Here is a 24,124-nt window from a genome sequence, read left to right as displayed (position 1 = left end):
AGCACTCTGGAAGGAAGATGTTGTGATGGCATTTATACACAAAGTCTTGTTCCAGAAGAAAGTATTTATTTATAACATTGGTTGAAAGCCACAGCCATCTTGCAAGGCACCGCAGTAAACTCCAACTGCCGAAACAACAGCATCTCCATTACATCATCATGGAACACAATGACATCATAATGAACGGCAGTCTCAGCCTAGCTGAGACTGCCCTAAGCTCATTAAGTACATTACAACACATCCCCCTTCCTTACCCATTGCAAAGACTTGTTGCCATGCAGTAATGAAGTTGCAGTGGCTGTGCAAAATAAACAAATAATAATAAAAAACAATATGGATAAATAACATGCCAAAAGCTAGCAAAGGAAAAATGAAACTAAAGCAGCTAGAAATATTTCACCGATACCCAAGTGAGCAGAAGACCTGCGAGAAACAAATAAGATTATTCGTAAACATATTCATTTAAGTAGGCAGGAGGCCTTCTTGCCCTTACCTCCTTCTCAGCCTGTGGCATATAACTTAACCATCTCGCCTCCTTGCAACAGGTTCATCACAACCCTGCACCTGATCTCCAAATTGCTGGCCATTTGCCCCTTGTTGTGATTTCAAAAATAAAGTGTCACTCATCAGCAACCAAGGTGAACAAGTGTCACCCACACCATGCTTTACCTGCTCATGGTCAATAACACAACTTTTCTTCTGGTATAGCGCACTGGCTTTCAGGGCAAGAAGCGGGCAGGACTAGAGAGGGTTGCAGCTTGGAGAAATGAGGCATCACATAGGCCTGTACAAAGATGATCTCCTGTTGTTTCTCCGGAATACAATCACGAATCAGAAAGGAGCACGATCCATGCTGGCGCAATTTGGTAGACTATCCAGCCCCAATGTCAATTGGCAGAAATTGAAATTGCTTCCCATGACGGACCCCCACTGCTTGATCTAAGGGACCTACAATAGGAACCTAGATCATACTTGGGAGTAAAAATATACCATGGCCCTGCTGAGCTGCTATAAGGCAATGTGGGTAGAGCAATACGATACAATATGATTTTTGGAGAACTTGTGGCTCTCGGTAGTTGGACAAACAGCTGTCCTACAGATGTTGGCACTCCCACGCCTGCTGTACTTATTCGGAACCCTCCCGGTGTGAATACCGCCGCGACATTCAAGGATTTCAACTCAATGATTGTATCCTTGATCTGGGGAGCAGGACACAGGAGGGTAGCGCTGACCACACTACAGCGCCCCATGAGGGAGGGAGTCCCGAACTTTGAGGATACTACATAGCAGCTCAACTGTACTGGATGATCCAATGGTTGGCAGCCGGGCACACTGGAGGCAACTGTTAGCATAACAGGCACCTGATCATTGGGCGGGGCTGGAGAGCTGGGAAGAGGCAGGTCGGAAAGGGTTATATGACATTACCACGCCTTCCTTCACCTCGCACGTCTTTACATCGCACATTTCACAACGCATACCACTACCACAAATTGACATTCATTCACATTACAAACACCTTCACAACGCATTCCACTACCACACACACTTTTACCACGCGTACTGCCTCTGAAACATTCTAGCACAGTGTAACACTGCCACTTACTGTTGAAAATCTATACATTAACTCTTAATGCATTTTTTAATTCCATTTGTCGTTTACACATAGGCTAATAATTGAACAAATTATATTTATGGGGAAAGACCCCCCCCCCCCCCCAAGCCTACCTTTTTAATTATACTCAAATGCGTGGTTTTGTCTTGCGATGTAAAAACATGCATGCCAACAGTCTTTACGATCTAAAAAATGCGTGAAAAATGTACTACGAATTAAAAACTTCGGAGTAAAGGCTGTTTCCCTGAAAGTGATGGGGGGCCAGTTTTTAAAACACAGGCTCTCACGCGGAGGATAGGGAAGCATTGGGGCACGTGCAACACAGAACCCGGAGAGCTTGCGGTATGCCGGTACGTCCCACTCTCGGCAGGAATGATTAAAACGTTTTCCTGTCTATACAAGACGATCGCACAGGACATACAGAAACCATTAGAGCGATTGCAAGTGCAATGGGAGGAGGACCTGGGAAGAAAGATCGCAGAGACAGATTGGGATGCGATAGTAGAGAGAACCATGAAGGCGTCCAGAAATGCACGGTTCAAACGAATACATTATTATGTGCTTAACAGAGCATATCTTACCCCGTCCCATATAAAACGATATTTTGGTGTAGAATCGGCAGTATGCCCCATTTGCGGGGAGAGAGAAACCATATTCTACATATGTTCTGGGACTGCCCTAACTTGCTCACCTTTTGGGAGGAAGTACAACATACAATAGGAGACGCCATAGACAAGGAACTGTCGCACACACCAGACCATTACCTGCTAGGGTGGTTCCCGCCCATGGCCAACAAAAAAACAACTGGGAAATTTCAAGACTTACCATACGTCCTGGCCAGATGAGAGATAGCCAGACATTGGAAAACACCAGGGGGACTGTGGGTATGAACACGGAGAAAGGAATTGGAAAAATGGGCGGGGGAAGTAGGTAAACTCTTACTCAGAGAAGTGAAGCGGGGAATAGGTAACATAAACCGAGCAAGAGCATGGGAGCGCCTAGTGGGATCCATTAGAGCAGTATCCCCGCAGCCAATAGCATCAGACCGAGAAGAAGGGGAAAATGAATTGGTAGACCCGGGGCAGATTGACCAGATGATGCCACTATAGTGATATGAGCACTATAACACCAAGAATTAAAGTAAGGTCAATAGCATGTGCGTAATAGCTGATGAGACAACTATTCAGAACTGAATGCAACTCAAGGAAAGGAAAGGGGAGGGGTGGTTTATTAGTGTTAAGGTAAGGGCACACCAGAGGGTATATACCTAACTGTATATGAATAATGTTGATGAGACAATGTACATTATGAATGCCTGAAAACCCAATAAAATCAGGTTTTTAAAAAAATGATTGAGATTTGGAAACTTATTTACAGGTTTAAGGATTGAAATGAGGCTTTGGAAAACACACAAAGAAGTCCCTGAAGACTTGAAAGGAAATTTGCTGCCTGGAATGAGTGGTCAGTGACCTGGGCAGAGGTTTGAGGATTGAAATGAGGCTTCTAAAGACTCAAGAGGCTTCTATGGACTGGAGGGAAGTCACTGCAGACAGATGATATTTCTTAGGACTGGGAACAGATCTAAGGATTACAATGAAGTTTATGAGAACTGGATGTGGCCTCTTCTGATTGGAGGGAATTTACTAAAGAATGAGGCCCGAATATGGCTTTAATAAAATTCCAAAGATATTGGAAGGCACTAAAGGGATGCTGTGAGGACTGACATCATAGTTAGGAAATTTTGAATGAGTTTGTGCACAACCACTGGAGACGTTCGTTGCTTCTATTTTCTGTGTGTTTAGGCTACTTTTCTTAGGATTCAGGTAGGTTTTAAAGATGCAGGTACGTTTTGAGAGGACAGACGCTTGTTCCTGTAGCAATTACTTCAGGACTCAAAGGAGTTTTCTGGTGACTCACAGTGATTTTAAAAAAGGTATCGAGTTTCTTGATGGCGCAAGGGAATTTTCCAAAGACTTACTTTTTCAGGGGAATCAAAGGTATTTTCTGAGGACTTGAGGGGATTTTTGAGGATGCAAAGTGAATATATTAGGATCTGAAAGTTTCCTAACACTTTGTGTGAGCTCTGTAGTGGCATTTACACATGTACGCAGCAAGAACTGATCCTTACACACTGAGAGGAGGATAATAATTCAGCCTTACCTGCTTAGGGTGCTTCTGACATCCTGCAAAACAGAGAAACAAACACAGTAAAATCAGTTTCCAGAGAAGTTGTTACAGGTATGGCAGTATTTTTCAGGAGTGAAACACTTCTAGCCGTCTATGGTTAGAACACATTAGGGAGCTATTCCTCTTGCAGTCTGTAATCTTGTGAACTGAGTCACATGGCAGCACAATCTGTAATAATTTGACTGGGGTCACCTGGCACAGCACAGTCTACGACATCGCATGACAAAGCACAGAATGTGAAATTCTGAATGAGCTCATGACATACAAGAAACTGACATTCGGAATGGTTATTACTCAACACAATGCCATATTTGTAATGGAGTCACATAACATAGCACATTCTGATATTCGGTAAGGGGTCGCTTGACGCATTGTATGATGTTCTCTACAGGGTCACATGAATGGACGCCATTTGGGGGTTGCCAGGGGTCGAGTTGTGACCACTGGCTTCAGAGGTAGAAAAATCAGTGCCAAGAAGGGAGGCAGCTCGCCCTTATAGGAGTCATGCTCCACCATTGTTTTCTGCCAACTTTTTATTACACAAATAGTGAATAATGGTTTATTATTCACTATTAGTATAAAAAATGGAGCATTAGAATCTAGGATGAATACCTCAGTGTCGCATGTTGCAGGTAAAAATGTTTTTGTTTTTTTCTTGTTTACATTTTTTTATTAATTTAAAAGATAGAGTATAAATAATTAAGGTACTACAACATGTAATACATACATAAAAACATCTTGAAAAATAAATAATTAATAAAAAGAATAAATATGAGCAATAATATATATAATGGATAAACCCTAATAAAAACAGATAAATAAGAACCTAATCATGTCATTTCATTTGTATCACAGAAAAGATAAATAAGAAGACCCACAAGAAAAAAGAAAAACGGAGAGAAAGAAGAGAAAAAGGAAAGAAAAGAATAAAAAGATAAAGCGAAAGAAGAAGAGAAAAAGAGAAAGGTACTCCAGCCGTACTAAAAGAAAAGGGAAAATCAATCAGCAGTGATAAAAGGATATTGAGCCACCAGACCCTGAGAGGTTAAATGGATATATTTATCAAGCGATCTCCAGACACCAGAAGAGATAAAAGGGGTATACTGTCCCTCCTCCACCGAAGTGTGAGCTCCGCGGAGAAACGATAACCATGCCCACCATGTGTGATACGAAAAGGAATTAAATGATTTCCATTCTGACAATATAATCTTAACAGCTATTGATAACAATAGATCCAGAAGTTGTAAAACTAACTCGTCTAAAGGAAGTGGAGGTGAAGCTGCCCAAGGACCCAACAAAGCTAGAGGAAAGGAAAGCTCAAACTGGATATTAGAAATTAGTAATAAATGCTTTTGGATTAACTCCCAAAACGTTTGGAGAAGGGAGCACTCAAACACATATATTGAGAGGTAACAGCAGCCCTTTTACAGTTCCAGCAAAGATTATCATCTTTAAGTTTGAGTGTATACAGACGAGCTGGGGTCCAATGTAGAAGATTGATGGTGAAAAACTTTGATTGAATCAGAGAAGGAGCAATTTTATTACGTAGGGCAAATTTCCCATTGGTTTTCCAAGTGTCCAGTGTAATATGTTTGAATACATCAGAATCAAAATGGTGTATCCATTTGAGCTGTGTAACCGTAGAAAGTGATGTCGGGGTGATACACAATAACTTATTATATATGTTTTTAAATGCATGTAGTGTGCGTGCTTGTGGATGAGAGTGTGTTATGTGGTAGTGTGCGTGCTTGTGGATGAGAGTGTGTTATGTGGTAGTGTGCGTGCTTGTGGATGAGAGTGTGTTATGTGGTAGAGTGTGTGGTTGTGATTGCGTGTCTGTATATGTGAGCATAGGTGTGTGTGAGCAAGGGTGAGGGAGAGTCAGTGGCAGGTGTAGAGTGAGAGCCAGTAAAAGTTAGTGGGTGAGAATATAGACATTGAGTGTCAGTGAATATACGTGAGTCTGAATGAGTGGCAATAAGAGTGAGTGCACATGAGTGAGAAAGAATGAGATATTAAGAGTTAGAGTGACTGTGGGTGAGAGTCAATTTAGGCGAGAGAATGAATGAATGAATGAATGAGGGTGTGTGAATGACTCAGTTAGTGCAAGTGACTAGGAGCAAGTATGTTTGAGTCGGAGTAAGAATGAGGGAGAGTGAGTTAGAGTGAGTGTGAATAAATGAGTGCAAGTGAGAATGAATGATGGAGTGTGAGAGTGAATGTAAGGGAATGTGAGTGGGAATGTAAGGTTATGCTTGCTAGTCTGCCATTGGCCCTGACATACTGAAGGTAATGTGTGGCTCATGGCATTTATGGCCCATGTTAAAATGCTAACACTGGCACACTGGAGGCAACTGTTAGCATAACAGGCACCTGAGAAAAATATTGGTACTGGAATGCTGGAGGTAACTCTTGGCATAATGGAAACCCATTGAAAAATACTGGAACACTTGAGGAAATTGTTGGCATAAGGGGCACCCATGGCAGAATGTTGGCACTAGCTCTTTGGAGATGTTCTTGGCATAAGGGAGCAAAACAGTGGCATATGGGATATGCAATCAGGACAACATTCTAGTAATGATGTAATAGATGTATTCCCAAAGCATTATTTGGCACAAGGGGACACACATTGCATATGAGGGGCATATCTGACTAAATACTAGCCCTGGCACAATGAGGTGATTTTTGACCTGGGAGGGCATCCATAGCACATTCTGAAAACAATGGGATGAACCCCTTCAGAGGGTCAGGCTTCATTGGGTTGACACACCTTGAACGTACTTAAATATAAAAGAGTGCCCTTTCAGAACTGCTGGTTTTTTAACAAACATATTTGAAAATGTTGCTTTTTAATACACTATTAGCTCCCATTTAAAAAAAAAAACATTTCTCGTTGGGAGAATCCTCCCTGAGCCCAGGAGAAGAGATATGGCTCAATACAATTCCGGGTAAGTATTACATCCCACCACTTTCTAAAATGGCCACTTCTCAATGTTGTGTTATACTAATCGTGCAGATATTGCAGAACTTCAGTGATGTCAATTATTTCAATGTCTTCAGGGTTATGGTCATTTGAAAACTTCCTGGGGACATATAGGGTCAAAGATTATATGATAACATTTCCTCTGATGTCATTAGGATCAAAGAGTGTGTGATTAAGATCAAAGAGTGTGTGATTAGGATCAAAGAGTGTGTGATGTCACTTCCGCTACCCCTAGCATTTTGGTGAATTGACGTCCATGGTCAGATGACACAGCAGTGGGTGATATGAATGAGTTTCCATGACAGTCTGATAGTCTAAAAAAAGGTCACATGACAATTTTCTGAATGAGGCCACCTGAGAGTCTGTAATATTTTGAATGAGGTCACATGAAACTGCATTGTCTGTTTTATTCTAATCTGTGTCAAATGACTCAGCACATAGCAAACTTCACATAATATTACAAGTCATGAATGATTTCCACCCGTAGAGGAGACATTTTAGAAGACCTACAGGTGAAATCACACACTCAGAGCACAGCTGGAGTGGCAAATGGACACTGGTTTCTGCCCATGAACACTGTATTTTGCTCTTTGAATACAGGTATTTGGACCTCTGCAGTGATGGCAGCCTTCCTAATGGAGTCTCATCCACATAGTCGTATTTACAATTCAGCTGCTAACTGTAATCTATAGCGACTGGACACTTACGGAGAGAGTGCCACAGAGTGAGTCTATTGTGATTTAATGTATATGAACAGGACTCTATTTTGGATCCTGTGTGTGAATAGTACATATGATGGAGGATGGAGGGAGCCTGCCAGATAGGGAGGTAGATTGTGGAAACCTTTCAGAGGTCTTTGAAGTGGACCAGACGTCTGTGAAAGGAAAGGGATGAGGGAGACAAGTGATGTTCTGAAAGAGATTCGCAGCCAACTTCCTGCATCCTTAATCCCCAGAAGAGTTGATGCAGTTCTGTGTAGCAGCTGAGATGGAAGGCCTCTCTTCTGAGCCTTTGCCTCAGATTCCTCTGTCACGGCACACACAGCTCTGCTCTCTCTTCCTGCAAAGATTGAGCAACAAAGACTTTAACCTGACCAGTCTGTGCTAATAAATAAAATGTCAGAATTGCCTGAAACCAGCTCCAGAGAAGGAGCTCTCGAATTTAAATCTACATCCAAAAAAAACTAGGACAAATATTAGGTAGAAACCCAGATCACTGTGCCAGGATTATTTCATGTCAGGGCCTACAAAGCACTAATGGGGATACATATTTCAGTTCCAGAGCCAGGACGACTGATTGCTGCTTCCTTACAGGTGAGGGCAACCTAGAAAGGACTCCTGCAAGGAGAGCTGTAGGATCTCTATAGAATAGAGGAGCTGTCTGATGCAGAGAGGCGGTTGGTGAATTACAACCCCCAGGTGAGAAGCCAGCCTTGTGACGTCATCGGTCCTTTTGACTGGTGAGTAAGGAGGGGTGCAAGGGGCTTGGGTCCTAACCCTGCTAAACGAGCTGGACCTACCTTGGTGGACGAGGCCAACTCACTGAGAAGAAGAGGCACTGGAAGTGTGCCAGGAGGAGGTATGAGCAGAAGAGGTACTGGAAGTGTGCCAGGAGGAGGTATGAGCAGAAGAGGTACTGGAAGTGTGCACAAGAGGAGGAGGTAAGAGCAGAAGAGGTACTGGAAGTGTGCCTAGGAGGAAGAAGTACGTGCAAAAGGGATACTAGAAAAGCGTTCTTCAGAAGAAGGAGGTACAAACAGAAGGATTGCCAGACGAGTGCCCTGAAGTAGTAGTTAAGAGCCGAAGGGGTAATCGAAGACGTCCAGGAGAAGGTATGAGCAGAAGGGGTTCTAGAAGAGTACTCTGCAGGAGGAGGTACGGGCAGAAGGAGTACCAGAAGAGTGCATGTAAGAGGAAGCCATCTACAAAAGGAGATCACAGCTGATCAGTAAAAATCTTGTGCAGTTGCGGACTTTTAAAGGGTCTGCTTGGGTGAATCTCCCGCCAATTTCTAGATTAGTTCATCACACAATGGCATGCGCTGTTGGAGTGAACAAAGCTGGGATGAGAGGTCTTCCATAAATGTCTGGAGAAGAACCAGACATGTGCAATGGATTTGGAATATTGGACTCTTTATAATAAGTTGTATATGACCCGCATGCAGTGGGGCTGAATTACAAGTGTATGTCAGTATAAGGATTTAAACGTACTGTGTAGAGGGTGACACCAGGGCCATAATTAATCGTAAGGCGCACATTTCCTGTTTGTGCTATGGTGAACCATTAAATAGGGAATGTGCACAGAATAAGAGTGAATGCGCTGGCTTCAGGTCAGTCCTGAACTCGTGCTGCCCTGGGGGCAGCGCATTCAAGTGAAATAAGGAACCACTGCTTCAAAGCTGCTCCATGTTAAACAGTGCAGGCGGCAACCCACCTGCACTTTGAGGAGGGATTAGCGGTTCCTTTGCAGGTGGGTGCAGTGAGTGATTGCACCTGCCTGGAAGGGATGCATGGGGGTCCATGTGACTCTCTTCCCCCTCAATAGGGCTACCAACGGGGGGCTCACTGGCAGAGCACCACCTTTTTGTAGTGCACTTTGAGTGCGCTTCCTGACAGCTTCTTTTGCCTTTGTGCCCATATTTGTGTATAATATGGTGCGGGAGCAGAGGCAAAGAAATTGCCTCATTTGCGTCTGTCCATGCCCTCATGCAAATGAGGGAAAGCCCTTGAGTTAGAGCTGATTCTACATGTGCACGAGAACTATCAATATTACAGAAGGGGTCACACAAACATCTGTAATACCAAAGTGCTCTGGGGCGCACAAAGCAGGCACATATGCCGGTTGCGTTGATGGAGCACTTTCTGTAATAGGGCCCCAGGTTGACAGCTGGTGAAGGGAAAGTGCCCGAAATAGAAAATAACTCAAAGAGAGTATGTAAACTATTAAAGAAATAATTGTGAAGGACTATATAATGTTTTAGCCCTGAATAAGCAGCTTAGAACTGCAAAACACGTGTTGGCTGATTTGGCTAGATTGATTCGCATCAAATGACTAAACATTGATGACCTCTCTCAGAGAACCAGCCTTTCTCATTGAAGACTCTGTGACATCAGAGCTTTTATGAAGAGCTGAACATGGGAGTACAATGGTAAACAACCCTGACCACGAAACCGTCACCCGCATGTTTTTACAAAACAGTTGTTACAACGACCGCGTTGTAACAACATGCGGGGTACGGGCAGCGGGAAAAAGAGGCATATACAAAACCATATTATTTGTTATCCACATTTCTCTGAAATGTTAAGCTCTTTAAGGGTACTGAAGTAAATTGCCTACAGAAATTAGAAGTCAGTAGGGCTGCTGACTTAGTGGGTAGTAGCAAGCAGGGGACCAATATTATAAGATAAACCAAACGCAATTGACGCTTTCAGGTTCATCAACAGGTCATGGGCTATCTTCTTTGACTGACACACGAGGTTAATCCACAGGTAAGGAGTCATCTTCCTGTATATTTACAAGAGAGGCTACATCTAACGGTCACGGAAGAGCATCCTGGAATGAGTCGTAAGGTCATATCAATGGGTCAGGGTCTGCCATTCTAGCAAAAGGCAAGAGTAGTCCTGGCTTGTAAGAAGGATGAGCTTCACTGTGGTGAGCAAAATCCCCGAATTGGTCACTCAGGGCCCACAGCGGCCCTTGCAGGTAAGAGCGGTGGGGCCGGGTTGGGGTTGGATTCGACAGACAACCACAAGGGAAAATTAAATAAATAATTCATTTTCCATTGTCGTTCTCTGTGGAAACCTCCCCCACCCATCTCTGTCACCCCTCAGAGGGATGATGTCTGCAATCCTGAAAGAAGCTCCCTGTGGCCTTCCGAGGAATGCTCTCTGTGGCCCTTAGAGGGATGCTCTCTGAGGTCCTGAGAAGGATGTCCTCTGTGACGCTCGAAAGGATGCCCTCGGAGAGATGCTCTCTGTGGCCCTCCGGGATATGCTCTCTGTGGCCCTCCGAGAGATGCTCTCTGTGGCCCTCCGAGAGATGCCCTCTGTGGCCCTCCGAGAGATGCCCTCTGTGGCCCTCCGAGAGATGCCCTCTGCGGCCCACGGAGGGAAGCTCTCTGTGGCCCTCGGGAGGATGCTCATGGTTGCCCTCGGAGGGATGCTTATTAGATGCTTGGAAGGATGCTCTTGGAGGGATGCTGTTTGTCACCCTCAGAAGAATGCTCTCTGTCGCCCTCTGAAAGATGCTCCTAGTCACCCTTGGAAGGATGCTCCCTGTCACCCTTGGGAGAGATGTGCTCTGTCACCCTTGGGAGAGATGTGCTCTGTCACCCTTGGGAGAGATGTGCTCTGTCACCCTTGGGAGAGATGTGCTCTGTCACCCTTGGGAGAGATGTGCTCTATCACCCTCAGAGGGATGGGCTCTATAACCCTCAGAGAGATGCACTCCAGCACCCTCAGAGGGATGCGCTCTATAACCCTCAGAGAGATGCGCTCCAGCACCCTCAGAGAGATGCGCTCCAGCACCCTCAGAGAGATGCGCTCCAGCACCCTCAGAGGGATGCGCTCCAGCACCCTCAGAGGGATGTGCACCAGCACCCTCAGAGGGATGTGCTCTATAACCCTCGGAGAGATGCACTCAGATGGAGCGCTCCGGCACCCTCAGAGGGAGCGCTCCGGCACCCTCAGAGGGAGCGCTCCGGCACCCTCAGAGGGAGCGCTCCGGCACCCTCAGAGGGAGCGCTCCGGCACCCTCAGAGGGAGCGCCCCGGCACCCTCAGAGGGAGCGCCCCGGCACCCTCAGAGAGAACGCCCCGGCACCCTCAGAGGGAACGCCCCGTCACCCTCAGAGGGAACGCCCCGTCACCCTCAGAGGGAACGCCCCGTCACCCTCAGAGGGAACGCTCCGTCACCCTCAGAGGGAACGCTCCGTCACCCTCAGAGGGAACGCTCCGTCACCCTCAGAGGGAGCGCTCCGTCACCCTCAGAGGGAGCGCTCCGTCACCCTCAGAGGGAAGCGCTCCTTCACCCTCAGAGGGAAGCGCTCCGTCACCCTCAGAGGGAAGCGCTCCGTCACCCTCAGAGGGAAGCGCTCCGTCACCCTCAGAGGGAAGCGCTCCGTCACCCTCAGAGGGAAGCGCTGCGTCACCTTCAGAGGGAAGCGCTGCGTCACCCTCAGAGGGAAGCGCTGCGTCACCCTCAGAGGGAAGCGCTCCGTCACCCTCAGAGGGAAGCGCTCCGTCACCCTCAGAGGGAAGCGCTCCGTCACCCTCAGAGGGAAGCGCTCCGTCACCCTCAGAGGGAAGCGCTCCGTCACCCTCAGAGGGAAGCGCTCCGTCACCCTCAGAGGGAAGCGCTCCGTCACCCTCAGAGGAAGCGCTCCGTCACCCTCAGAGGGAAGCGCTCCGTCACCCTCAGAGGGAAGCGCTCCGTCACCCTCAGAGGGAAGCGCTCCGTCACCCTCAGAGGGAAGCGCTCCGTCACCCTCAGAGGGAAGCGCTCCGTCACCCTCAGAGGGAAGCGCTCCGTCACCCTCAGAGGGAAGCGCTCCGTCACCCTCAGAGGGAAGCGCTTTATATTGAGCTATTTCTCACAAAACGTCTCGGCTGTAAACGAATCCAACTATTTAAGCCGAGCATCACTGCTAAATTAACAGCATATGACCATCCATATGCTACCAGAATTTTCCTGTTTCATTAATTTTGTGAGCCTAAATAGTAAAAATGATATCTTCATGCAAATTATACAGCTTTTCAGTCTGTTACCACTTTGTTTCTATGTGGCAATCTCTATCTTTATCTGGGGCCACTTAAAAAGTGGGTTTAAGATTACCTACTCTGAATGCCCATTGATATAGCTCACTGTTAACATACGTAAAGATCGGGGCAAGTGTAAGTTGCGGCCATCAGCATTGGGATAAATGTAACCGCTTCAGAACAAAGAGGGTTTCAAACTTCTTAGAAAAGTGAGGAATTTGTTTTTTTTCTTATTCTATAAGATTTTGGCTCTCACTATGCTTTTTCACATTTTGTTTATTGGTCTCCATACGTTAATTACTGTCTTTGAAATTTTTTGGTGTATTGAACTCTCCCTTGTAGGAAAAAAAAATACAAATAATTTATACACAAGTTAGTGACATGTTTGTGACAATGTAAGAAGTCACTGTAAGTTCCCCTGTCTGTATATTGAATTAGGTTTTCAGTATCAAGTAGCCTTGGCCCTTTCAGGAGGTCATTTGTGTTCCGCTCATATATCTAATAATGCACCCAAATATGAATATTTCACTTCCTTCTATTGTTTTATTTACCAAACAGTATCTCACCTTTAGGAGTTCCCACACTGGCATCTCACATTTCTGTTCTATCTCTGTTATTAAGGCATTGAGAGAGGTGATTTCATTGGACAGTTTGGAGATCTTTGCATTTTCTACCATGGTGATTTTCTTCTCCATCTCCTCCAGTTTTTCATGAAGTGTTTGCTCATTTTCTTTCAGGAGCTGCCGCAGTTTCTCAAACTCAGATTCATATTTCTTCTTCTCAGTTCTTAACTTGCTCTGTCAGAAGCAAAGAAAATCTGGTTAGATATCAATAAAGTTTCCCACAAGCCGTCCTAAGAGTAGGAGTCCAGGAGGAGGGAGGAGGGGTTGATAGTCTTGGTAAAAAAAAAATCAACCCACTAGAGTGCTTTTCTTAATTTCCTTACTGCAGCCTCTTACTATCTTTCCTTCTACCATCTCCCGTCCTTCTCCGACTCCTGCCTTCCCGCCTTTCCTCAGACACCCATGAACTGTAGAGAGGTCAGGATTTTCAGCAGAGAAGCTCCATCCACGGAGAGAGTACAAGGAAGAGAACTCACCACAGTCAGATCTAGAGACAGAATGAGTGGAGAGACTAGCTGAAGTTAAATGTGAGTCAATGTGACTGACAGCTGAGAATGTAAAAGATGTGTTCTCCCAGGAGACGCTGAAGGGGTATCCTACTATGGCACTCATTCAGAGTGATGGGGAATCACTCATCTGGTAATTTCACATTTAAAGTTATGTGTATTCTGTTACGGAATGGAGAATTACAAGATAAATCAAGGTTACTGCACCAGATTCTGCAGGTTAGTCAGCGATTCATAGAGGAAAGGAGAGGAGGTTGGATAGACAGCTTGTCCTTAAGACAGGAGCCTGTGTGTTATCAGGTGAAGTAAGGTTAGGGACTGGCAAGTGTGTGCACTTGCCAAGTCAACATGGCAGTCTCAGACTGCACACAGTCTCTGCAAACACGGGCCTGTGCCACACTTTACTGGCTGTTTGCGTGGGTGGCACAATCCAGCGCTGCAGCCCACCAACAGCATTGAATTTACAGGCCCTGGCGCATGCAGTGCACTTTACTAGGGACTTACACATAAAGCAAATAGGTCAATCATGGAAACACCAATCCATAACACATTTTACCAGAGGAGCACTTGCACTTTACCACTGGTCAGCCGTGAGAAAAGTCCGCAGAAACATTACGCCAGCAAAAACAGAGTCAAAACCAGGAGGTCAGAAAGCAAAAACTCATGGGAAACACGGCAAAAGATGCCAAGTCTAACACATGGGTACATCCATATAAAGAAACACAGGGCACCGATCTCAGTGCAGCCACTCACCCTCATGGTTTTATATTGTTCCTCTTCCTTGACTTTAGACTCCAGAATATATTCCTCCTCTTTCTTTAAAAGACGCAGCCACTCTTGAAGATTTACCTACAGAGATGAGAGTGAAAGAAATTAGGGCAGATCTGCACAGTGCGGTCTTACTTATAAAAAAAGTCACTTCAGTGCCAGCGACACATGCCCAGACAGAACGTACCAGTCATGCATTAATATTTTAAGTATCAGCCACATCTATCCAGAATGTACGTACCGGTCGCACATATGAGGATTGTGAGCACCAGCTCCAAGTATCACAGACAAGGACACAGACACCAGTGTCTCTTTGTTGGACCTTTTCTTGCATAGAAGGGGCAGACTCTCTGAGCTCCAGGTAAACATGCTTTATCATTTGCACTTACTGCTACTTTATAACGACACCGTGCACACCTTATGCCTAACATCATGAAAACATTTCAACTTGGCACTACTCTAAAGAATAAACTTTGTCATAGTGACACTATCAAATAATCCAGAACACCACAACATTTTGTGTATATATCAATTCACATAAGTTTTTATAAGTGCAATAACCATTTATACTGCACATACACCAAAACATGGTCACTAGCCGTGAATTTCTAAATTGACGCTCATTAGTGGATACTGTGCAGTGATAGAACCTAGTTCCAACATTCAACCTGGTTCACATGCACGAACATCCTGGACGTCCTGATCTCTGAAATTAAACCCTTCCACACACAGATCACTCGTTAAAAACAGGACAGGGGTGGCTTGCAGTCATACACAGGACATTCTGACCCTCACTCTCAGTAACTACAGTACCCAGGCCTTTCAAGCTCCTTTCCTGCCTCTTCCTTCTGTCAATCTCCAAAATACCTCATTTCAACTGATCTACAGATCACCTAGACCAAAGTTAATAGATGAAATCTCAAACATCCCACCTCTGACTCCATCCAACGCAGCCACCCACATTCCTTGGCGTCTTCTGCCTCCCCCACAACGCCGACATAAAATGCATGAATCAAGCCTTCAACGCACTTCTCAATACATTGGGAAAACAAGCATTTACAATGCAATGGTCTCAGCATTGTTAACGTTAGAGCTATTGGCATTGCTCATGACATTATTTTTGTACATGTTTTTGTTTTTAAAACATTTAAAGAAACGGCATTGTCATTTACAATGTCAATAGCTTAATCTCTCTCAAATGCGAGACCTATTGCATTTGCACCCACACAGAGCCACACACACACACAAAGCCACCCACCCACACAGAGCCCCCCACACAGAGCTATTCACATAGAGCAACTCACACACAAATAGAGCCACCCACACAGAGCCACCTACACACACACACACAGTGACCCACACACAGACAGAGCCACCCTCGCATAGAGCCACCTACAAAAAAGCCACCCACACAGCCACACACACAGATCTCAACACACACAGAGCCACACACACACAGAGACAGCCACACACACACACACAGAGAGACACACACATACACAGAGAGCCACACACACAGAGACAGCCACACACACAGAGACAGCCACACACACAAACACAGAGCCACACACACACAGAGCCACACACACACACACACACATTGAAAATGCAATAGGTCTCGTCTTTAGTAAAGTTTAAGCAATTCTGTTTGTAATTAGGTGGCTTTTTAGTTTTGCTTTTATTAGTGTTTTTTAAAGTCCCATGTACATAACATGCATATGTGTGCATCTATGTATATGTAAGCATGCATTAATATTGGTATTCATATAGATATGCAGATGTATAAATGTTTATATATGTATGTATATATACATACATATATGTACATATATATCTACGCATATATATGTACGTTATGTCCATGAAAGTTTGAAAAACACTAATAAAGTTAAAGCTAAAAAGCCACCTGATTACAAACAGAATTGCTTTATGTGTAACTAGCAGCCCGTCCCGACGTTGTCCGGGTATGAATTGCTGCCGGCCTGTAGTATACTGTTTTGTATAATTTTGTTTTGATAGCATTTCTTATCTGTGACAGGCCTGTGAAACGCTCTGATTCACAGTGCACTGCTGATGCACTTAAGAGTGCGTGTTCAGTAGTGTGTGAACTCGAGTTTCCCTACTTTATTTTTCCTTGCAATATTATATAGCGCGAACTCGACAACATGGCAGGAGCACAATTTACATTACAGAAGAACACATTAATTTGTGGTAGGCACTGGGAGACAAAGCGATTTGCCTGGAATCACAGGATGTTGAGCTGATGCCGAGATTCGAACATAGCTCCCCAGCTCTAAAGTTCGCAATTCTAGAACTTGTGGCGGGAGGTGTGTCTAAAAGTGTATGTCGGTGCTGGCCATCAATGAGAGAGACCTGTGCATTTTTCAAATCGGTGGTGAAAAAACATGAGTATGTTGCTGGAGATGTGGGCCGCCGTGCCACCAATGTACTTGCCGTGGGAGGGTAAACACCCATTATTCCGCAACTTTCTTTCCACATACTATCACTCCGCATACTTTCATTACAAAAGTACCATGACTCCGCAATGCCATTATAACGCATGGCATTACATTTTATATGCTTTTACCACGCATACATTTACAACGAAATTCGTTGTAAATGCATGAATGGTAAAAGCATGTTTTTTTTTAATGTTTGGATAAGGTAAGTATGGGTATAGGGGTATATGTTTTGGGGTACTGAGGTATATGTTTTGGGGTGTTTGGGTATTTTAAGGGTTCAGATATAGTTTTGGGTTATGGGGTACAGGGGTAGTTTTAGGGTTTAGGGATAGGTATGGATTTTGGGGTACAGGGGTATTTTTAGGGTTCAGGGCTAGGTTTGGGTTGGGGTATAGGGGTATTTTTAGGGTTCAGGGGTAGGTTTGGGTTTTGGGGTACAGGTGTATTTTTAGGGTTCAGGGCTAGGTTTGGGTTACAGGGGTATTTTAGGGTTCAGGGGTAGGTTTGGGTTTTGGGGTACAGGGTTATTTTAAGGGATCAGGGCAAGGTTTGGGTTTTGGGATACAGGGGTATTTTTAGGGTTCAGGGGTAGTTTGGGGTTTTGGGGTACAGGGGTATTTATAGGGTTCAGGGCTAGGTTTGGGTTTTGGGGTACAGGGGTATTTTTAGGGTTTAGGGATAGGTTTGGGTTTTGGGGTACAGGGTATATTTATAGGGTTAAGATGGGTTAGTGTTTAAGGGTGTTGGGGTATTTTAAGGAGTAAGGGTGGGTTATGATTATGGGGTGCAGGGGTATTTAAAGGGAGCTGGGTGGACACCCGGAGCTGGAATGTACAGAACCTGGGAAGAAAAAACAATGAAATATTGGGCACAACGCTCGCTTTTTTTCCCCGTAATCCCGTGCCCCGCACACACCTACGTCCCCAGCACACGCCCACAGCACACGATATGAGACATGGCATTAAGGGCGGAACGTACCACACGCCCCCAGCGTTTGTCACGCCCCCCAGCACACACCCACAGCACAACGCAGACACGCCCACAAGGGACTACTTTGCTGGCATGATTCTTTTACCTTTTAAATGTATATGGTGGGCGTTTGCATAGCCTATGTCCTTCTGCTGCAACTACCCTTTCCAACGCTGTATTGGGTGTTGTGATTGGTGCTGTGGTTACTGAGATTACCCGCCTCAAAGGTTTGGGCTCTCTCTTTATTATATTAGTATGGATAAAAAGGAGACCTATGGCATTTTGTTCACTAGTGCCTTTAGGCAAAGAGTAAAGGGTTGGAGTAAGGTCAGGCTGTTTTTGCAGATTGAGTAGTAGAGCGTGAGTGGTCCTGTTGGGCAGGCTGTCAAATGAGACACAAAACACAGGCACGTATATGTACACAAAAAGTGGGTCACCCACCTCAAATCCCTATATTCTACATTGCACTAATTAACTATTGAACAGAGTTTTAGCAAAGAGAAAGGGGCGAACTGACATCATTGCCTCATTCATTCACACCAGGCTACATTTCTGTGATGATATGTGTGTGTATTCTTAGTAATTGGTCTTTGTACGCACCCCGAATTTGGCTGTGATGGGATTTGTGGCACAGGATGTGCTATTTGCTCAGGATTAAATAATTTGGTGAAGTGGAGAAGCCGGGATTACAATGCAGGCCTCTTGGTTCCAGGGACACTACCTCAGCCACGGTCGAGGGAATGTTCCACAGACCTTGGTAGACTACCAGGATGTGTGTGTGCAGTCAGGGGACACAAACCCGAGACACTCTCCTCCTGTCCCTTGCGCCCCCGCCCTCGGGTTGTGACACAGCTCTACATTTACAAACGCATCACCTTTTAAGTATTTGGCTAAGCAATACATTTAGCGCACATTACTGCAAAGTAGCTTCGCTTACATGTATTTGTAGCACAATGACATTCCTAGATGAAGGTAATTCACACATCATATTCAACCACTGAGACCTACGCCCCAGATTCAGGGGAGCAAATTGTTAGTTATAAGAATGGCTTTGTTACCTTGTTCTTAATAGCTTATTACTTATCCTTTGTCATTCCAGTAGGAATAGCCTTGGCATCTTATTGTTATGTTAAATAGAATCTTCATTTTTGCTTATGTATTTCTGTACTGAACCTGTATTAACATAATCAAGAGTTGTTTGGACAATGATTATTACGAATGATTCTAGAAGCATTGTTCCATATTTTCCATCCATCACCTGGAAGAGAATGAGACCTGTACCTAGGTAGATTAAATTATTTGTCATTCGTTTGTGCACTGAGCTTTTCTATAAAAACTCAATAAAATATTTGCAACATAAAAAAGCAAATGTTCAAATCCCAGAATACTAGGTCTATAAAGATAGGAATTACTTAGGGAGTTATGACATGGGGCCCCTTGGCAGCTGAGTGAATTTTTAAATGTAGATGCATAGGTTAACGGCGCTTAAATTGCATAATGTATGTATTACATGCATTTTAGACTGTCCTATACACTCTGAAGATCTGCTGTCCAGAAATATGCAGTCCTATTGTCGAAGTAGGAACCATATAACACCACACTCCTTCTGCTTCCAACCATCCCCCATTCCCACACCACCCAATGGATCGTCTTCAATCTAGTCTCGCACATGGATCTCGGCAATATTCTAAACTGTTGTAAGGACCTCTTGGACAAGAGTTTGTTCACCCCGTTTTGTCCTGTAGTTCCTAGAAATACACAGGACATTTGTTGGCCACCATAAACTAAGGGCTTGGTGTCAAGACTGATTCCGGACACCCCCGCAGGATATGTCAGCCTGAACACCAGCTAGCTCACAGTGCCACCATAAGCTCCCTAATCCTTACCAAGGAGCGAATAGCTACTGGCAACCACTGAACATGACAACCCTTCACCAATCAGGAATCATGGAAACAGTACAGTACAAACATAAGAGATTACAAGCACAAAAAAGTGTAAACAGTAGATATATTTCTACCATAGAGCTAAAGCAATGAATATATGCAAGTATATAGAATATATATTATATAAAATATATATATATATTTATATATCAGTAATCTCAGTGTACTCCTACTAATGCAGACCCTATGTAAGTGTACCTAGATGTACCTAACTGCATATAGATGTAAAAGCATGAATGCCGATGGACTAATGCAGATATGAGGGCAATATGCCAAGACTAAACTTGAGGAATTTAATACATACCTAACCAAGGAACCATCCAACCGAGAAGTTTACTCAACACGCCCTGAGGAAGCCCAGGCCGAATGACCATGTAAAAGGGCTGAAACACGTGTTGGCTGTCACTCTTCTTTTCCTCTGTGACACAAATCTGTGCAAACGAGTCACAAACACGAAAAAATCAACAATTAAATATCTCTATCCTGCACACCCTGTCATATAGTTACTGCTTACCTATATACCGTGTTAAGTTAGTATGAGCGTATTAAATGTTTAAACGCCATTTTTCCTTTTGCTGCTTTTTCACACAACACATAATTGTTATTTTAGCTTTCAACCTAGAAGAGCGTTGTGATTTACATGAGAATAATATGTTATTGCTCTGATATCAGCTTTGCTTGGTAAAAAATGTCTGCACAGTGAGTGCTGAAGTCTCCAAGGATAACTCGATACAGTGTTTTTGTGAGGTCTGATCTTCGCACCTTCCTAGACATAACAGGAATGCAGCTGCTTCCAAAATCTGTCTTTACGCGTGTTTTATATTGCTTTGCTTAGAGCACACGTAACACACTTGTTGGTGCTTCGCATGCAGAGAGCTGGTGAAAGATGATGTGATACTCGGACACTGAGATCTTGAGGTATGGGTCCGCCCTGCTGAAACCCAAAGAGACCTTCATAGATATAATGTCCTATGCTAGTTAGGGAGGGTGAGAATTAGGTGTTGTTAACTCCTATTCATTTCAGCATTTTAGCATGCTGTCACCTTTTGCTTTCTATGGACTAGTAACTATGCTGATAACTTTGTTTCTTATAATATGTTTGCTTGTATTATATAAGATACTGCGTTTGAGAACCCTGCATTAGTAAATAAATATTTCAAATATGCACGTGTCCTCTTTTACTCCACGTTCTGGTTTGAAATCATTGTATAGCGAAAGAGTGTTCATGTGTTCCACGATACCTGAGGTATTCTAAGTTCATGTTCTGGTTTGTCTAAACATTGGGAGTTTGTTATGACCAATGAGACACTGGAGCTAGCTCGGTAAGGGGATTTTGGGTACTAAGGTGAGTTTTGGGCCACCCTAATTCACTGAGGTTCCAAATCTCTATGCACAGTTCTGTAGGAGAACGGAATTCCCGCTACATGGCGCCCATACGTTGGTGGTCTTATATCATGACACTCGAGTAGTATATCATTCAATCCTTAACCCCTTCGCTGTTGTTTCCGGAAAACGGTGGTGTCGGAAAAAACCTACCTATTTTTGAAATAGGTCTTTTCAAGCTTGAATCTTTCTAAAACGGTTTCCTTGAATTACTACCCAGTTGTGCTACAAAGTTTACTTTGTCTTTCTACATTTCTGTGCTGTCATGGCCAATCCCGTGGACATTCCGCAGCATAGTCGCACTGTGGTGCGCAATCATTTGCTGACTTACAATTTACCCGTGGAAGGCTTGGCTGTGATAATGGTGGTGAGTGCGGAAGCAGCTTACCCGTACAAACTCTTTTATTCGTGGGTGACATTTCCGGCTGTGGATGCTAATTCTGGTGTGTTCCACAATTACACTCCCTCTCCTGTACCGAATGAATATACTCCGTACAGGGCACAGGAAGTACCTATTGATACTTGGCAGCATCGCGTTTGGTTTGGTGGCGCCCTACCCCATTCGTTGACCGCTCCGAGGTTAGGTCGTTTGTCCATTCCAGGAGCAAATTGGCCTGTTTTGGCTGGATTTACTCCTCATCCTCTACACGGCAATTGTACCCTTGCTGAAGTTCGTAGACTACATGTAGTCTCGATTGCCGTGATTCAAGCTTTAGTGCAATACATAGCCCGCAATCTTCCGGGTGGGCCCCCGGGGGGTGCTCAGTCCCGTGATGGTCAATGCTGTAATGGGCAGGCATCCCCAGGAAAAGGATGATTTTCCTTTCTGGCTTGCCAAAAAATGTGACCAGCTGGAAGCTGTATTTCCTAATACAACTCCTGGTGAAAAACACAGGATTCTGACACTTAGTTTGCCAAAAGATTTGGCCCCTGAACTCGATGACTGTGAGACCTGGGGTAAAACATTTGCGGCGGTCTATGCGAGGTGTTACGGCACTCCGTCTATGGCTGTCCTGCCTACGGTCCTTAAGCCTGTTCAGGATGATCACGGACCGGAGGCAGCGGTTGAATTGGGTATGCGCCTGTGTGGCACCTTTGATGTGGTTTGCGATCTCATTGTTGCTAATGTCAAGGGGGATGCAGTGAACTTTCAGGTAGCTAATGCTTTGGCAGCTATTCCCGATGCCGAGGAACCCCGACAGTTAGCGAGGATTATTGTGGCGGCTTAGAAAACCGTGGGTCGCAATAGTAGGGGTCTCAAACCTTTTTCTGTTAAAGAGAAAAAACAACCCCAAGGGCAGAATTCAGAAACAGACGTTCAGCCCAAGTCCAAAAAACAAAATTGGCCTAAAAAACAGAAACCGGGAAAGCAACAGCAGCAACAACAGGCACAGGAATCTCGTCCTGCGTCTCCGTTACCTGCGCAAGCAGAACGTGTTTATGACTTGCGCGATCGCGCGAAGATTAAATCACCTGATCGATTTCAGGTTTCTGATCAACGCTCTCCTCGTTCCTTTCAGGACTCATCGGCCTCGACGACCGGTGGTGGAGGAGGCGGAAGGGGATGGGGTGGTCAGCAAGGACGTGACCAGCCCCGCCCGAAAGACGGTGCAGGAAAGCAGGACGGCTCAACGCCGAAGAGACCGCAATTTGCCAAGAAGAAAGTCGCTGCTTTAACAGCACACAGATATGCCACAGATAGTGAGAGCGCGGCTTCGGAATCTGACATGGGCTCTGACCTTGCTGGACAGCGCGGCTGAGATTACCATTGTGCGAGAGGCCCTGCGTCCACTACTGAAGGTGACAGCGACTGATATTTATGTTGTGATCGAAACAGCTGATACAAGAGTTGCTTCCCCTGATAGACTTTATGAAATTGTCCTGTTAATCGAAGGGGACATACAACGTACCATAAAAGGGGTATTTTAGGAAAATCTTTTGTCTACGTATGACATTTTGCTTTCGGAGGCTGACTGGCCCCCACCTTTTGTTCTCGCAGCACCGCGAGGGGAGGAGGTAATCCTCCCCAGTTTCGCGCACACAGTCTCCAAAGAGCATGCGCTGCACTTTGCAGAAGAGTGGGCTAAGGCTCTAGCGCCGGCTCTGTACCGTAACCAATGTGGTTGGGATAAATTGTCCCCAAACCACGAGATTCCTTTACGGTCTCAACCGCAGCCTCAACCTCAATATCCTATACGGCGTGAAGCCAAGGCTTTCGTCGCGGCAATCCTTGAACAATTGGAATATCAGGGAGTAATTGAAACATGTGTGTCACCAATGAATAACCCTCTTTTTACTGTAACCAAGCCTGACGGTTCATATCGTTTGGTGTTGGATTACCGGCATTTAAACTCGCATTGCCGTAACTGTGCAGTACAGAATACTCACAGCTCTGCCCTAGTGGATAGTCTTGTGCGTAAGCGTTTTAAGACCACGCTTGACATTTTCAACGGTTTTTATGCCCATCGATTGGATGGTCTAAGTTCCCAAAGGACCTCCTTTACTTGCGGCGGTGTGCTAAAACAATTTCGGCGTTTACCTATGGGCTATAAGAATAGTCCTGGGATTTTTACTGCCCGCATTGTCTCTCTTTTGGAGAGATCGACCCAGATGCATGCTTGTATGTGGATGACATATATCTCACAGACGACGAACTTTGGGAGCATCTGTGTCGAGTAAACAGCATAATTTGTAACTTTGCAAACATGGGTTACAAATTTAACTTTGCAAAATCGCACATTGCTGAGTACATAGTGTTGTTCCTGGGCTACGAGCTCAACAATGAAGGTAGAGGTTTGGCTCCTCACTTCCTGGAGAAATATGCAGTACCTATTGCTTACAAGTCACACTTGTACACGTCGGCTGAAATGCGGTTTTCCACTGTGGAGAAAGTTTTAACGGCTGTGCAGATGGCGATTCTTAAGGAACGTGCCC

General features: G+C 44.8%; 1 protein-coding gene across 1 annotated transcript in view; it reads right to left on the bottom strand.

Moving 5' to 3' along the window:
* LOC147710208 (E3 ubiquitin-protein ligase TRIM39-like) overlaps positions 1 to 24,124 on the bottom strand; it is an 89,431-nt gene that overhangs the window by 18,214 nt on the left and 47,093 nt on the right. Inside the window, exons 2-4 of the mRNA XM_086919951.1 lie at positions 14,419 to 14,514; positions 13,103 to 13,333; positions 3,773 to 3,795 (exon numbers count right to left, since the gene is read on the bottom strand). Coding sequence (XP_086776077.1) covers positions 3,773 to 3,795; positions 13,103 to 13,333; positions 14,419 to 14,514 — 350 coding nt within the window. The remainder of the gene's footprint in view (positions 1 to 3,772; positions 3,796 to 13,102; positions 13,334 to 14,418; positions 14,515 to 24,124) is intronic.

This window comes from Lissotriton vulgaris, chromosome 5 (genome assembly GCF_964263255.1).
Source record: "Lissotriton vulgaris chromosome 5, aLisVul1.2, whole genome shotgun sequence".
NCBI lineage: Eukaryota > Metazoa > Chordata > Amphibia > Caudata > Salamandridae > Lissotriton > Lissotriton vulgaris.
The sequence above is the reverse complement of the archived record's forward strand: the minus strand, read 5'-3'. Positions and strand labels throughout refer to the sequence as shown.